Source organism: Magnolia sinica, chromosome 10, assembly GCF_029962835.1.
Source record: "Magnolia sinica isolate HGM2019 chromosome 10, MsV1, whole genome shotgun sequence".
Lineage (NCBI taxonomy): Eukaryota > Viridiplantae > Streptophyta > Magnoliopsida > Magnoliales > Magnoliaceae > Magnolia > Magnolia sinica.
The window spans coordinates 70,699,264-70,717,105 of record NC_080582.1 but is presented as its reverse complement, the minus strand read 5'-3'; the positions used below and the strand labels follow the sequence as shown (position 1 = coordinate 70,717,105).

At 39.7% G+C, this 17,842-nt stretch overlaps 1 protein-coding gene and 1 long non-coding RNA gene across 6 annotated transcripts in view; both read right to left on the bottom strand.

Annotated features, from left to right (window-relative positions):
* LOC131216942 (uncharacterized) overlaps nucleotides 1–17,297 on the bottom strand; it is a 35,294-nt gene extending 17,997 nt beyond the window's left edge. The window contains exons 1-5 of one of the 5 annotated variants that reach the window (XM_058211586.1): nucleotides 17,061–17,294; nucleotides 10,466–10,516; nucleotides 7,993–8,084; nucleotides 7,685–7,799; nucleotides 7,094–7,126 (exon numbers count right to left, since the gene is read on the bottom strand). In XM_058211586.1, the coding sequence (XP_058067569.1) occupies nucleotides 7,094–7,126; nucleotides 7,685–7,799; nucleotides 7,993–8,026 (182 nt within the window). In that variant the 5' untranslated portion in view covers nucleotides 8,027–8,084; nucleotides 10,466–10,516; nucleotides 17,061–17,294. Of the gene's footprint in view, nucleotides 1–7,093; nucleotides 7,127–7,684; nucleotides 7,800–7,992; nucleotides 8,085–10,465; nucleotides 10,555–17,060 lie in introns of those variants that run through there. The other 4 variants (XM_058211588.1, XM_058211589.1, XM_058211585.1 and 1 more) reach the window with 4 other exon arrangements.
* LOC131216943 (uncharacterized) lies at nucleotides 12,394–17,052 on the bottom strand. The gene is made up of 2 exons (XR_009157116.1): nucleotides 15,670–17,052; nucleotides 12,394–15,639 (listed from the first exon to the last, which is right to left on the bottom strand). It is a non-coding gene; the product is annotated as an uncharacterized LOC131216943 (long non-coding RNA).
* Nucleotides 17,298–17,842: the final 545 nt, after the last annotated feature.

Here is a 17,842-nt window from a genome sequence, read left to right as displayed (position 1 = left end):
AAGTTTTAGATCAAGATGATATTTGTTTGTTTCCCTTCATCCATAGCTGTTAGATCCTATGAACAGGTTGGATGAAAAATAAACATTACCACGTGCCTTAGAAAGGTTTCAACAGTGGAAATAAATATTTCCACTGTTTCACGTGGTATGGTCCAGTTGAGGTGTGGATATACTTCAATTTTGGTCTCAAGGCCTACAATGATCTTTAAAAACGTATGAACGGCGTAGATGAACCACATGCATTTACGGTGGGTCCAACAGAGTTTACGGTATGGATTGCATCTAAACATCACTATTGAACCCAGGAAGGTTTCAACGGTAGGAATTTTCCAAACCACATTTTCCTTTAGTACGGCTCACTTGAGCTTTGGATACCTTTCATTTTTTACAAGGAGTCCTAAAATGAAATCACAAAATCGATGGACGGAGAAGATTTCTTACAAACATCACAGTGGGCCCCACCTGCCCCACCTGAGCTAGCAGCACATTGAACAGTCTTCCGCAGGAACTGGTCCACGCGCTGCGGAAAGGGATTTGGCTACTCCCCTGCCGTGCTCTGTGGGCCCCACCATGAGGTATGTGTTTCATCCATGCCGTCCATCTATTTTTATAGATAATTTTATGATATTTAGAAAAAAAAAAAAAAAAAGAGGTATATCCCAATCTCAGTTGGACCACATTACAAGAAACAGTGTTGAATGAACTATGACCATTAAAAACTTTTTGGGGGCCATAAAGATTTTGGAACAATCTGATCTTTGTTTTTTTCCCTTCATCTGAGTTTTTATGAGCTAATTAACGGATTGGATGTCAAATAAACAGTACAGTGGGCCTTAGGAGGATTTAAATGGTGGATATCCAATCACTACATTTTCCCGTGGTGTGGCCCACCTAAGTTTTAGATCTACCTCATTTTTTGGTTAAAGCTCTAAAATAATATTTAAAAATTAATGGACAGAATGGATACAACAGATGCATCGTGGTGGGGCCCACATAGCACCAGCATGCACCCAGAGCCCAAGCCGCCCAAGCTCGTGGTGGGGTGGTGTGCAACCAAGTGAGGTTGCACCGTCCAAGCCCACCTGTGGGGTCCACCATGATTTATGTATTTTATCCACTCCGTCCATCTATTGTAACAAATAATTTTAGGTCTTGAACCTAAAAAATAAGTATATCCAAACCTCGAGTAGACCACACCATAGGAAACAGTATAAATTGAACATTTACCGTTGAAAATATCTTGGGGGCCACAGAAGTTTTGGATCAAACTTCTATTTTTTTTTTTCCTTCATCCATGTCTGTGTGATCTTATGAACGGTTGGATGAGAAATAAACATCACTGTGGGCCCTAGAAAAGTTTTAACGGCGGAAGTCATTATTCAAACTGTTTCCAATGGTGTGGTCCACTTGATCTTTTGGTGCCATTAAATTTTGGTCTCAACCGCTAAAACAATATGGAAAAACGAATGGACTGCATGGATAGACTAGATGCATTCTCGGTGGGCCCAACAGCGTTACTCAGTACGATAAGAGCGTACCGAGTAACTAAGTACGCATCTGCCCGCGGCCCTCCCGATCCCCAATTCGCGATAAAAACCCCAAATTCCCTCTCCCCTTCCGAAATTTCTGAAATTTCATTCCTTCCCACCGATTTCTCCGAGATTTTCAACCCGAAAGTCTCTCTGCCTCATCCCAAATCAAAACCTCTATTTTCGAACAAGATCTCGGCCCGCAAGCGGTTTCCGCAACTTGCAGAGGATTTTTCGACGAAAAAAGAAGATATTTTTAGGGTTGAATCTTACCGGAAATGCCGATCTGCACTCAAGAGCAGCTGAACTCGCGTCTTCCTCCAAATCCGGGCGAAAAAACGAGGTATTTCTTATTTTTTTGTGATTTTTTCGCTGACAACCCCCCCTTTTATCGATAAAAGTGGGTTGGTGGCTACAGTTCCCACCCGTGGTTGGTGGGAACAGTGATATGTCGTCCTGATCTTGAAAATACTGATAATATCGGCGAGATTTCGGCGAAATCTGGAAACGAAACGAAATATTGGGGTTTCAGTGTCGCCAGTGCAGCGACACCGAAATTATCGGCGATATTTCGATAATATTGCAGACAATTTGAACACTGCTTTCTAGGCATACTGATGGGGACATCATGCACTCACGCGCGCGCACGCCGCCCCCCCTACACACGTATGCACAGAGAAGGAGGGCCCCACCGTTGATCTGGCTCGATGACGACGTCCAGGGAAGGCCTCCTAGTTAGAAGGCGGAGTTTTGATTCAAAGAGTGGGCCCGATGGTCAAGAAAAGCCCATCATGGGATCTCATGATCGTGGCCCACTAGTCGGATTAAGTTCGTACTTTAGGTTTTACTTATTTATATTATTTAGAACATTATGAATGCTTTAGATTTCTTTGATTGATTTTTATTTTAGTTTACTTCATTGCCAAGTAATAGGCTGTACACATGGCGCAAGTTTTGGGGTATAGGGTTTTCTTATAAATAAGCATCCCTTGTAGTTCTTTTGATTCATTCAAGTTGAATAAAAAATTTCTGCGTGTTTTTCTGCTCTCTGAGTTTCTGAGTTGTGGAAAAATTCAAGTGGGTACGAAGCCCTCCCTTTTCGAAGGGCTAACTACCGTGGTACGAAGCCACGTTTATCCCAATCTGCCCCTCCATCTTATTTCATCCATTCTACGATCATCTTCGCTTCAAATCCACTTGTTTTGCAGTTGTTCATCTTTCTACAGCTAGTTCCAAAATCTAGCCCTGCAGGAGGGTTGAAACTTCGACAGAGCATCGCGCCCCAACCGCACATCGGTTGCAACGAGATTTAGGGTTTGAAGTCCCCCTTGGCCGACCAAGGTTAAGGAATTAGTTTGGGGATTCGGGCCCCCGTTGCACGTGCGGCCAGCCTCGAGCGCACGTGCGCCAAGCCCTGGCCCACTGTCTGCACGCGGGAGCTGTCCTAGGTTCAGGTTTTCTTCCTATTTTCCTCTTTTTATACCTAATTTCATAAAACCTAACCCTAGATTGCATTATCGCTAATTGATTTGCCCATTTTCTCACCATAGGGTTCCTTAAATTGAAATTGGAGAATTCCTTGGATTAGGGACTGATTGCTATGCATGTGTGGTTGATTTCTATTTCCCTTTGAGCATTGTTTGGTCCATAATTTTACTGATCCTGATTGCTATGCATGTGTGGTTGATTTCTATTTCCCTTTGAGCATTGTTTGGTCCATAAGTTTACTGATCCAGTCCTAGCCTGTGTAAGCCTGGACTCATGCAAATTCCCCTTTACTTGAATGTTTGAACTTTTGTGTGGGATGTGGAATTATTATGTGATCATTCTGCATTAGTTTGATCTAAGCCTGACTTCTTGCATATCATATTTAAATTTCATGTCCTGTATCACATACGCTCTGTATTCAAATCCTGGCACATCAGAAACATAGGATAATTTGATATTTTATCTTTTATTTTAATAATCTCCTCGGTTATGGTTGATGCAAGCAGTTGTCTCCACAATCATAGTTGTAGTTGGACTTTATTAGTGATTTCTTTTCTTTTTCTTTAACAACTATTCTCTCTTGAAATCAACATTAGGGTTGAGCCATTGCGATCTCCTAGGTGGTGGTTAGAGTTGAGCAATAAGTTTCCTAATAGGCTTTTAAACTTGTCCGCGATCAATTAGACAATAAGACTATTTGGAATCCTTAAAATCTCAAAATCCCACAAAGTAGAGACCACACCTGAGTGCGGGCAGAGAAGGGTGTGTAACCCCTTGTTCGTCACCGAGGTCCTTGGAATCTCTGGATGTAAACCAACTACAGGAGTCATTCTGTTTGGAGAGTTTTTCATTCCCTAACTAAAAGCGATTTTGCGATGTCTAGCGGCCATAAATTCCAAGTTTCATCGGCTAATGGCAACTCCAAGTCAAAAATAGCATTTTCGAGTCCAATACTACACCCTCTACTCACCAAAGAAGGGAAGAAGCACTCCAGAGGTGTGGGCACGATCCCACCTCCCACAGGAAAGTGTTTACGAACAAGTGGGCCCCACTTCCAACAATCAACATAAATAAATTCATCTGAAAGATTCCCTAAAGTAAGCATCCATTATCCAATACATGGAAGTCATCTAAATTTTGTGGTCTAGTACAACTTCATCTAGGATCAAGCATGAGTATGAACATGTCAAGAAGTAACGCAACTAATAATATATCAATCACCCTCAACAATTTCAACATAAACAAAGGTGGATAATAATTAATAATTAATAGGTGTTGATTTATGGGATTTAGGGAGATACTCTTACTGAAAGGTGTTGATTTATGGAGCTTAACATGCTTAGGGAGATAATCCAACCAAAGTTGATTACATTGAGGCCTATCAAGAATAGTCCTAAAATAAGCAAGGTAACAAAGTATGGATTCTACTTCAAAGAGAATATATGGACGTAGCAGCTAGCGAGCCTTATATGTTCTCCCTCCACACACACCTTATGCACAACACGCATGCCAACCTGGCACATGCCTTCAAAAGCATTGGAATGGTGCATAAGGTGGGCCTCACTTCAAAGGTGACCGAGTGAGGCTACCAACTCCAAACAATGGTGTTTGTCGACTTTGGCTTAATTCCTCTAAAGAACGCGACCAAGTCCAAAGCGTGCACCTAAGAAGAAAGAGACCGGGTAGTGAGGTGACAATAGGGCTGTCAATGGACCGGGCTCGGGTTGGGCCAAGGTATACCAAAGCCCAACCAAGGGAATGGAATTTGGGCCCAAGCCTGGAATTGGACCATGACATGCTAAGACATACAAGCCTAAGCCTGGCCTGAAATAAAAATGGTAAGTCCAAGCCTGATGCAATAAATTTCATGTTTGAGACAATTTTTTTATCCATACAGTTGATCTAATGGCCCCGCCAAGGATGGAGCATCAATCAAAAATCTCGAAAGATCATAAACCTCACATTAGTCAGTTGCAAATACATCTGATTAAGAGGAAAATGAAGCAACCCATATTCAGAGGGAAGATAGTCCAACCGGCAAGATTGATGGCAAGATTTTTCGAGTCTGATCATTACCATGCATGCCATTGGATAGTTTGTTGGGATCCCTGACGGACGAGGAGGATATAGCATATAAAATGTAGAGAGTGGGTGAAATTGGGGAAGAAAGAAAGAGGAAGAATGGTTGTAGCATATAATATAGATGTATATTTGATTTATTATGAAAACTCCCTTTTAAACTCCAAGGAGATGAGACAGTCCAATGAGCTCTTAGACACAGCCGAGCCCAGCTCAGTTAACAAATGGACTTAAATTTTAGGCCCAGGTCCAGGCCCAGCCCTCGAGCATGATATGCTTGCCCAAGCTTGACCCAAGGCAGGCAATCTGCAGAAGAATGATGGTCCAACCCGGCCCATTGACAGCCCTAAGTACCCAGGACCATATCAAGCACACCATGTAAGACGCCATTGGTTTTATAAAGTGCTCCCCAACATTCAATCCAAATGCAACAAATTTTGTTTTAGTGTGAGCAAGCCATCAACCTCAACCAGTTCGACCCCGACTCCCCATCCTAATGTAAGACAAAACCAATATCTAAGCATCCTGTTTGTGATTATGAGGCTTCATCAAATTGGATTTTACCATAATTCAGCAAGAAATACAAGTACGTGTGCATGTGTGTGTGTGTGTGTGTGTTGAGACGATGAAAAAGAATTTTATTAAAAAGGCCAAAGGCCAGCAAAAACAAAACAGAAGAAAAACAAAAAACAAAACTGCACAACACTTTACAAGGCTGACCAACTGACTGGAAGATGATCAGAGGATAGAAAATTAGCTGCTACTGCCCAATCAATTAGGAACTGATTTGCCCTTTTTAAAACTTCCACAGGCTGACTCTCCCGGTTCTTAAATCATTGTTCATTTCTCTCCAGCTAAATGCTCCAAAGACCTGCCAATAAACTCAAGTGCCAGATTCGTTTACCAATTTTATTTTTACCCACTACGCGCCATGCCGAAAGAAACTGATCGACAAAGCCCGGATTGACCCATGAAGTGCCAAATCAAAGGAGCAATGAATGAATAAATGATCCACTGACTCCTCATTTTTATAGCAAAGTAGACATACGTTTGGGATTATCATACCCCACGTGTATCTATATTAGTGGCATAAATACACCTATATATGGTGCAGCCAGAACGTATAAGCCTCCCAGCAAAGCTATGGGCAATACCAAAACCAACCTACCAGCGTTGGAAGTTAAATAACCAGGGGTTTGTGACTACTACCTTCCAACGCAAGACTCGATTACAAGTCTACCTTGTGTTTTGAAACATATTCTGTATATCGGAAGTCCAAAACCTCACCCAAATATGTCATTGTACTCATTTCTTATAGTCGCAATTTCTAACCATTTTGATGGAAAAATACCATTCAGCTAATACACCTATATATGGTGCAGCCAGAACGTATAAGCCTCCCAGCAAAGCTATGGGCAATACCAAAACCAACCTACCAGCATTGGAAGTTAAATAACCAGGGGTTTGTGACTACTACCTCCCAGTGCAAGACTTGATGACAACAGTCTACCTGTCTTTTGAAACATATTCTGTATATCGGAAGTCCAAAACCTTGCCCAAATTGTCATTGTACTCATTTCTTATAGTCGCAATTTCAAACCATTTTGATGGAAAAATACCATTCATCTTAATGCAGAATGTGCTTTCTGCATTTCCCAAATGCCAAGCAGAAAAACATCACATGGATCCAATTGGTGGAACACATTTTCAGCACTTTCCCAACACACCCTTAACTACAAAGTTACCTAATCATCAACAGAGCAGAAAGGAAAATACAGCCAACTACAGTTTAGCATAAGCAATGATTTTTGTTTTTGTTTTTTTAAAGTAAATGAAAGGATCATTTTGAGTATCATAACTCATTAATGTTTTGAAAATTTATGATGTTAACTAACACTATGGAAGAGGAGAAGAGAATCCAGAGATCACCCAGAAAAGATTTGAATGTGAGGATAGGATCTTCAAAATCTACACAAGTGGGAGATAGATAAGCTCACCATGCGAGCTGAAGTTGAACAGAATCTTTCTTCCTAGCGATCACATAAAAAAACTGTTAGACTGAGAAGCATGAACTTTCTAGGGTATAAACAGACATTCTAGCATCTAAACAAAGGAAGAATGTAATGCACAAGGCTTATTGCGCACAAGTTCCCTTGGAGTCATGTGGAAGACATGTACAAGATTCGGATTGCTCAGTGGGTGGGCAACCATATATGGGACAGGGGGCATAAATCAGATGAGCCTGACAATCCCAACCTCTACACTGGAACAAGCACAAAAGTGGATGGTATTTTTCCTCAAACCAAGGGGTTAAGTTCATGTGACCAGCCTGATATTTGGGTCATGGCTCACCAGTGGCATGCCCTGCCACACAAGCAGTCTATACCTTGTGCATTCCTACCATGGTTCCCTAAAGAACTTGTGTGTGCCATAAGTATGTGCATTACAAAGTTTGAAAGTAGCATTTCTCCTACACTAAGTGCACACAACATATTGCCCAAAGATTTGCAACTATTTTGCCACTACCACAACATAAAATTAGAAATAAGAGTACTACTGAAGTGCACAGCAAAGATAGTGTAGCTTACTTTTCCGAGAACTGCGGAGTATACCAGCAATCATGGTTCCCAAGAATAGCTGCTTTTGGGATCGTAAGATTAGCAATGCTTCTAACAAGTTCAACATTCTCATTAGCAAAATCTCCTGAAAATGCAAAATCACGGAAGTTCACTGAGAAGCCAGGAATATCTCACCAGTCGAAGAAGTATAACGATCATCAAAATTTTCAAAAGCAACCAAAAGAGAAAGGAAGTTCAAAAAAGACAGATCTAAGCCAAATGGCACATCTTTCCAAGGTATCAAGTAGAGACACTCCGAGCAGAGGAAAAAGACGTGCCTGTAAAAAGTACCAAATCAGCCTGCATTTCCATAGAAGGCCACGTTAGACAGCTATAGCTTGAGCAGTATCATGCAATTAGGTGAAACAGTCTATAACAAAAGATGGTTAGAAGGGGGTTAGATGAAGTTAAAACTACAATGCACAAGGCTGTACAAAAATAAAATATTGAAATTCGCATGTCAGAAATTTCAACACCAGTTGAATAATCTGTCAGTTAAGTTTTAATACCCTTACAAACAAAAGTGCATGCATGAAACTAAAACAGACAGGGAACCAAAAAAAAAAAAAAAAAAACAAGCGAGTTCTTTTTTTTCTTGAAAGGCGACGATAATTTATTAAAGCCAAGCATAAAGATCCATGTACAAAATATTTACAACCCTGCCAGCAACGATCCATCATTTGGATCAAAGTCCTTTGAACAGGCAAACGAGTTCTTAATGCATATAAATACTTAACAAATAGAGGTAACTATGCACAAAAAACTCGTGCTTCAAAAGTAAATAATTTCTTAAAATGGTTTATTGCAAAAGATAAGCGAAAGAATTATTTCGACCCATAATGGATGATACAATGAGTAAGAAAATCAATTAACATATCCAACAATACACTGTGAAACATCATATGACCTAAGCCACAAATATCACACCCTCCACATCAATGTCATCCAGGAGAATCCAACAAACTAGAAGCAAGAAGGTTTGGAGTTTGTCTACCACTTCAATTAAATCAAGCTTTACAAGGTTTTGTTGCTAGGCAAACCATATTTATTCTTTTCTATGTTTGTCAACATGGCATTCATTATTTTCTTAGTGCAGCTTATATCCAGTCAACCTCCTCTTTGATTCTTTGTTTAAATATAAGGATTTTTGTGGCATGTCAAGTTCTGTACAGATATGAAAAAGCCCTTTTGATATTCTTTGTTGGTGACTATAGTCAATGCACGTGGACTTGGGGCCTGTTTGGAATGTGGGCCAAATGTGCGTGCCAATGTGCATCTACCACCCAGAATGATAATGGAATGATAACAGGTCTGACCCATTTTCATATCTTTCTCACCTGGGGAAGATTCTATGGACAGGAGCATTTAGCAAATCCTGCCTATAACATTTTGCGGGGTGCACCAAATGGCTCCACTGTGCGAGGATTGGGGTACAACCGATTCCATTCTCATTCTGAGGTGCATTCAAGCTCAAATACTTGAAGCCAACAAACTTGACCCAAACTTGTTCTTCATGGGATTAACTCATGCTAGATAGACCTTTCCACAATCAGGAAATGCATCTCTAAGGTCAGTTACCATAGTTTAGCTTCTCACCTTTCAACATAAAAATGCCTTTACAGGCCTTAGCAGATCCCACATCAATTGAATTTTCAAGTGGAAAGTGAATTTCACACAGCTATTGACAAATGGATGGTCTGCATGAATGTTTCTTCGTGATTAATATTATGCTTCTGTTATGGTGTATTTTTTTTTTAATTTTTTGAAGGATTGGTGTATTTAACTAGCCCCCAATTTGATAACCTAGTTGCTTGTTTGGATTTTATGGTTGCATCAAATAAACAATTGAAAATTTATGGTGTTTCATTAATCGAATGCCACATTCATGTTCAGGGAAGCATCAAGCATGGGCATATACTGGAATGGGTTGAATTAGCTATTTATCTATAACTAGACAGGGGGCAATGCTCTGGAGTTTTGGAGGAAGGCTCTAGAGTCAGAGGTTTAAAATTTTAGCAACATATTCCATTAGCTAGGCTAGCACTATAGTTCAAAAACTTGTGTTCAATGGACCTCATTGCCCTGGCCGTGACCATACAGGTTCTAGAGCATACATGTGTTATCATTGTATGGTCATCTCAATAAGGGGATTGGCTTGGTGTCAAGATGGACAGTCTCTGCCACTGGGGCAGACTTGGTGTCAGTTTGCCTCCTTCCCTACACCACATGAGACGGAGAGATCGATGAGGATGTTTCCAGATGAATAGGAGCTTTGTTGCCAACATAGAATGCCTCTAGAACAATATGTGATCGTTAAAGCTGTCAATGGGTGCCCAAATTCATGGATATCGAAGTTTACAACCCGATTTAATCAGGCATGGATCCGGATTTGAATCCTAACGTGTAATTAGGTCAGATTTGGGTCCATAGACTTGGATCTGATCGGAAAACAGGTAACGGTCAAGTTCCAACTCAGGTACCAGTCAGGTATTCAAGTATTTTATGTTTTAGCTTTGTTCTTTACTTAAATTATATGTATTAGTTACCATCATAAAAGGGGCATGATTGTGGTATGTTCGTGGTGATAATGCATTTTTACAGTGGAAATACAGAATATAGAAAAATCATTAACATTCTAACAATGCAATATTGGTGACTAATCCCCATGAATAAACACTGAAATGATTGACTTTTGTTCAATTAGTAATATTAGCTAGGCTTCATTTGCCTTTTTTATAACGGAGGTTATACCTGCAAAAACTGAAGGGCTTTTGCATCTTCTTGTAGGTCCCAATCGCCATGCTTTCACATCCAAAGAATATAGAAATACTATGAGAGTACTGAACAACGTAAAGCATCTTGCAATCAAGGACAATTAAATAACAAAGGAGGCCTAAAGGTATAATTCATGGTATTGGCACTTGTTGATAAAAAATCATTTAAATATGGAAAGTCATGAGTATGATAAAAATCTACAACCAGCATTTCAGATGAATATTGAATCCAAATAGATCAAATTGAATGCCACAATGACATCATATCAGTTGCTGCAAGTACTCACAACTTGATATAAAATGGGCCACATTTATTTTAGCAATACTTGGTGAAAACTGGAATATCCAGTCTCCATCACAAATGGGCCATATGCAAGATGCATAGACTTAATATTGAATTATTGATTGAACACCATAATACCCTGTGATTCAACTGACCTGTGACTTCTACAAGTATGAAACCTAAATACCTGCAACTGCGAATTATATAATGAAAATGCTTAGGCTGGCCCTTTTCTTCTTTTTTTTTTTCAAAATGTTGTTTCATGTTAGATTTTTAGAAGCATATAACTTATTTCAAAGGGTTTCTCTTGTCACATACGCACCTCACGGGAACATTTGTTGGACCCAAGTCATTCATCAGGTGGACTGATAACGTACATAGCTGGCCCAAAAATCAGGCCACTCAACATGAGCTTGTTCTCACAGTTCATCTCTTTTTTCCCACGTGTATGGCATGTGGCATGTGCCAGTCACTAGTAGATTAGTAGCATTTAAAGAAAATCAAAGAATAACCCCAATACATTCCTTCACAACATTAAACCCTTGAGGTTTGCTAATCGCCCATGTACAAGGCAGCCGCTCTACATGCCACCACATGTGCCAATGTGGCACATGAGAGCAAGATCCAAGTTGTCCATCAGGTGGGTCCAAACCAGATAGATGCCCTTGCCCAAATAAGGCCAGTCCACTTGTCAGTAGGGCCACACTAAATCATCATCATCGTCATAGCCTTATCCCAACCCAACTATTTGGGATCGGATTTCTAAATGCTTTTACACCAAACATATAAACATATATTTGAAATAGGAATTTTGATGATTGCTTGGTGAAAACTTGACAAGGGGTTGCTCATCTGATATCAACCCTCTAACTGAGTCGGCAACCAGCCAACACGATCACTACCAAGGAGGAGTTTATGAACAAATTGACAACCGTCAAACTATTTCTTACATTTTGGCCCATGCGTTGAGTGGATTGGCCTCAGGGCAACAGTATGGTGGGACCAATGTTTTCCATGACATTATCGTGTAACGTATCGCACCCCTGAGACACAGACATATATTGATTATCGCATGGGATATATCAGTTGTATTGCATAATGCATCGTTGTTGTTGGGAAATATGGGGAAACATAGGGAAATTGGTCAAATTTTTCAATGAAACTTCGTGGATTGTTAAAAAAGACATCAATACACACTTGGAAATTAAAACATAAAAAAAAAACAAAAAAAAAACAAGTGTATATAATAAGTTTCTTTTGCATGGGATCCTAATCTATACATTGTTTGAGTAAACTGATGCAAGTATATTCAAAGTCTATTAATATAATTTATAAGTAAGAAGACATGTATGGAAGGATAAGCAATACATTCAAAAGAAAAAGACATAGAAAACTAGAAATAAACCTGTGAATAATGTGTGGTAGTAGCTCAGAACCACATATAGTTGCGCAGTGGCTCAAATTCATCATCTCCATCTCGACGGGACTGAGCATAGTATTGTTGCTCCACAAACCAACAATACTATGCCCAGGTAATAGTAGAATGATACCAGTGAAAATTCTCTCTAACATAACGTTGGTAATCATCCTCTCCGATTTAAGAAAATATGGATTTAAAAAAAAAAAAAATCCGCAAATTGGCCCATATTCCCCCAAATCCCAAAATTAGAGTGCATGTGATGATGATTTCATTAAACACTCCTAGACTCTAAAATGGGAGCCAATTGATCTCTAATCAAAGTGAAATTTGAAAAATACTTTTTTAACATTTTTAATTAAAAATATTTTTTTCCCGAAAAAAATCCCTATATTACCAGGAATCACTAGATCAAGTTAGATACATGTTTGATTTTGTGTTAGGACACAAAGATTGCAACAAATTTGCAAGAACTTGAATTTTTTTCAAAATTTTCCAATTTTCCACAAGTCGGCCCATCTCTCCCAATTATCAAAATCAAAGTTTCAAATCCATGATTTTTTCATGCAAAACATGAGGAATCATAGATTGGTAACCATTTGACCCTGATTTAACATGATTTACAAAAAATTAAAAAAAAAAGGATTGAAAATTAGAAATGCTCATCGGATCAAACGGGTAGGATATATCGGCACTACCTGTGTGTTTCATATCACACAAGTGGGAGACAAGATATATTGGCCGATATCATCGATACTGAAAACATTTGGTCGGACCATGGATTACGGTCTAGAGTGCAACTCGTCTAGAGACCAAAGCTAGAACAACTCACCCTGACTGATTCTGTTTCAGTCCAATAACTCAATTGCCCACCAAAGCTGATAGAATTCAGGCAAAACTAAGTCGAATTGGATGATATAATTGAACAGTGGGTGGGACCCACCTGATGGGATGGCTTAGATCCGGCACCAATCTACCACATTGGAAAATTGGTGGAAAAAAGATTACCCACCTCAGATACGCACGTGGGATTAGAGAACTTCTAAATCTTACTATGCTTAGGTATATACACATAAGCACGGACATTGAACTTCTTAAACAAGAACCATGAAGTAAACAAGTGATGGTTTTGCTCCATGTTCCTGTCAGCATTCATACCCTTAGTGAACAACGACTACTTAATCCTTCACCGAAACTTGAGGTAACCTTATCCTGAATCAAACCCATAGGTGGTCTATTGTATGAAAGTATTATATTCCATGAACAACCCAGCAAGAAGTGGGTTTTATTCAAATGCTTAACAATTAGCGACCATGTAGCGGTACTTGGAAAACATACAAGAAGCACTTTTAAAAAGAAACGAAGGAAAAAAAGAAGATATGTGTTGGCTTGGTTGAAAGGTATCTAAATCCAAAATATATGAACAATTTATCTCAACCAAATGATAAGGTGACACTAACATTATGTGATCTAAGAGCTTTATTGTTTATCTTTATCAATAAACATTAATATTGATTATATGTGCATACATTGATCACAATCCTGGGTTCTTGGATATAAAGAGCTATTAACACTTTTGTACATCGCTTTCTATCTTCAAACATCAGTTCCTCTTGCAATCTCACAGGAAATGAATAGCAAACATTGAGTTTAACCGGAAATGAATTGTGAACATTTAGTTTGATTGAGACTAGTGATTTTCCTTAGTATATGTAATGAATAAGTAGCCATCAAATTATAGTTACATAGGTTAATGGTTATAGATGTTTACATTAGACATGAAAGAAAAGGAATGAAATTAATAGGTGTCCAAAAACTAGGTGGTGGAATTTAAATTATTCAGAAATAAATTGATGAAAGAATGAACTTGGAATGTCAAGGAAGAAGTAAACGTTACATGGAATGAGATGGCTGAGTGCATTAGAAAAGTGGCAAAAGATGTTTTAGGACTATCTAAAGTGAGTTGGTACAAGTTGAAGGCTCTAAAAGGGTAAGGGGAAGGCCCAAAAGGACTTGGGTGGAGGCAGTAAGAAAAGCCTCGCTGACCTATGGGCTATGGTCTGACTGAAGTTATGGCCCTTGATAGAGTAGAACAGTCAAGAAGGCTTCATGTAGCCGATCCCAATTAGTTAGGATAAGGTTTAGATGATGATGATCATGATTTATTCTTGAGCCCAACTAGAACGTAACGGAACATAACTGCAATTTGGAACCAACGCCCTTGTAATGAATACTAAAGAAATTGGAATCCAATTCTAGTGCATCCAAATGCACCATTTGTAACAATAGTTATCGCAGTTCAAATCGATAGTGTCCTAATGCACCCTTAAAGGTATCCCATTTTCTACCAACAACACTCGGTGAAAGCCCACCAACCTCTCATCATCCTCCATTTCATGTAAATGACCCTTAAAGATGCTTTAATATGTACCTCCAAGAGAGGAAAAAGAGATTGCAGAAATGTTAGTTCGAGCAATGAGTTTCAATTTTTCTGCCCAATCACGACTGTCATGATCCAAGTGTTAGTGGTGGAGGATCCCCATAATCATGGGGGGCCAGGCCAAATCTATGAGGAGCTGTCCAAGATAGATGTCTGTCATACATGGACCCTATCCTTAGGCGATCTAATACATTCCTTCAGTGGGCCCCACTATGGACAGCCCATTGCTTCCACTGATCAAATGATCCTACCCAGCCATATAGCTGACATTTTCTCATTAAACATGAACCGTCAGCCTTTTATAGCTTCAACTCCCAAGTCCCAACCATAAGTTCAAAGACATGGTAGGACACACCAGATTGTATGATCTGCAGGATTTTTGTGCCATGGGCCATCCAGTTGGGACACACCAGAAGTGCTCCAGTGTTCTGCATACCATGGATGGGCCCCATTTAAGGTGGAGATCCAACAAACAATGAAATGTAACCATGCAAGTTACCTGTTATTTTCCATTTAAGAACAGGGTTTTGAGCTACTCGATGATGCAATAAGAATTCTTCTGATTGTATTATGATGAAAATTCCTCAGTAGAACCCAATCAGTGTTGGTTTATTTCCAAATGATACAAGTCATTGGTGGTTTTTCATGTTGTTGCAAAACATTTTCTTTCTATCTCCTTGACGCCAGTTTTTTTTTTTTTTTTCCCCCTCTTTCCTGCACATATAAGGATATTGTTGGGTGGATATTGGTCTTGGGCATAATTGGTCTGTGTAAACCATGAGGCATTGTATATTGGGCAATTGTGTATCCTGAGAGATAGCACTTAGAGAAACTGGTCTACCAGATTTTCTACCTGGGGAAGCAAACTATCTCAAGGAAAGCAACAATCCACACCTCGAGCAGGCAATAAAACATTTTCGTCACTAGGTATTTGCTTTCAGTCTTATGATTCGGCTCAATCAGGCAAGAGTTTCCTATTTCAGCTGCAGACTTGTTTAATTCATATATTTCCTAAACTCACAAAACTAACAGGTGGGCCACCCTATGATCATAGCTGTTGTGTGGATGCCTTGGATTCTACATAGTTTGGGAGTCGAAGCAAGGTTCTGTCAATCTACAGTGTAGGATTTCTTGGTCAGAAGTCAGGAGTAGAGCAGGACTCTGTTGGTCCAAGTCGGTCTGACCGAAGGTGAGTTCGGTCCGACCAATAGTCAACAACTTTGTTACCGCAAGTCGGGCTATTTAAGTCCTAATTCGATTAGGGCTTAAAGAGGACGAGTGTTTTCTCTCATAGGGTAAGAGTTTTACATTGTGAGGGGGTTTTCTACACTTGTAATGGCTTTGGAATGGATTTTTCTCAGGGGCTAGGGTTTTTCCTATGGGTGTGCATTGCAAGGGGAGATCGGATTGCTTCTGTAAAAGGAGAAGGAGAATGGTGTAACTCGAAGGTTTCTATTATAGTGGAAATCTCTATAGCTTTGTGCCGTGGTTTTTCCCGAAAGCGTTTTCCACATAAAATCGTGTGTTTGTGCTTACTTGATAGGCGGATTCTAGTTTGATTGTTCTATCTTCATTGAATGTGCTTCCACAAAGCGCAAGATTGACAATAGTATTATATCTGAATATCTAATATCTAGGGTTGATCCGGGTTTGTTGTAGGCTCGGAATTACAACAATAGCGTTGTGGATTATGCATGGCCATAGAATCACCCTGATTGGATGCTCACAACCATCCCATTAAGTGCCAAGAAATTGGACACAAACAAATCTAACTTTCCCTTAATCAGATGGCTGTGATCAATCTGAATGGGATGACTCTTGTGCCATGCCCAAATAGTCTTACCATCCAATATTCCAGCCCTTAACTCATACATATCTAAGACCATCCAATCAGGGTGAGAATGTAGCAATGCACAATCCAAATTGAGCCCAATACATCCAATGGTTCACCATCATCCTAGGTGGGGCCACCTTGACCCCACGAGGTAATTTCCCTTTATCCACTCGAACACTGCTCTCGAACGTATTCTCTGCGCTCCTATCAATGATTAATTATCAATTTTTATTTTTAAGAGAGATGGTTTTTCATGTTCCAAAATAAATAGCAATATAGGATTCACAAGCAGGCACACCGCAAACGTTGAACACGTGTGCGAGATCTGAGCTTTCCATCTGGTTGGGAATAATGCGTACATAAAAAGAAAAAATGGACGCATTTTCATACCTAACATGCGCCAGAAAGTTTAAAGAATTTTTTCTGTCCGTCCATTTTCTATGGCCCGCCTGAGGTATGGAATGGCCTGATTTTAGGCCAGGAGATCAAACACAGTAGCTCCCCTGATGGAAATATCTGACCTCGCACAGCACGTGTGGATGCGTGTGGATGATTGAAATTGATGATTAGAGAGAAAGAGAGAGATTTGGGCACTTACAACATCTCCAACGACTGCGATTCGATGGGAGTGGGCCATCGAGAAACGACGGTCGCGCTTCGGAGACGAAGGAGAGAAATTACAAGGAGAATGATGAGGAGAACAGAATAAATAAAGAGGAGAGTTGGGTGGGGCGGGAAGAGTACTCGTCACCCATCGGCGTAACATAGACTCTTCCCTCAGGCCTCTCCTCACCTTCCTGCGAACCACGAAGCGCGCCTACGCCAACCAACAAAACAGTAAAAAAAAATGCATTAAAAACAAGACTTTTGTGATACTCTGGCAGAGCGTCAAGCTTGATACGCAGCACTCAGAAATTATACACGTGAAGTTAAACCGATCGTGGAACCTATTGTTTCGGAGTAACAGTCCCGAAAATCGGATTGGTTGAACAATGCTAATCTCTAATGCGCGGACATTTTTTTGTTGAGAAGGGGACCTTTGGATGCTTTTCATTTTTAACCGTCCACTATAAATGTCCACAAATCCGATAGTTTGATAATCAAACTGGGTAAAACATTTGACAGTATAATTTGAATTATTTGTGTTATACTTATGCAATTCCCACTATACCTTATTTTCTGGCCATTTTAGAAAAAGCTAATTAGAGAGCAACATGTGATGATGTAGAGAAATAGGAAATAGATGAAAAGATTTTCAAAATACTTTGATGAATCATAGCTAGTGTAAGTTCAATTTTACATGTAATTGGATGGTTCACGGAGTGATGTCGTTGACTTACTTAAAAGTCTAACAAGCAAAAAGAGAATTGCAATCCAACA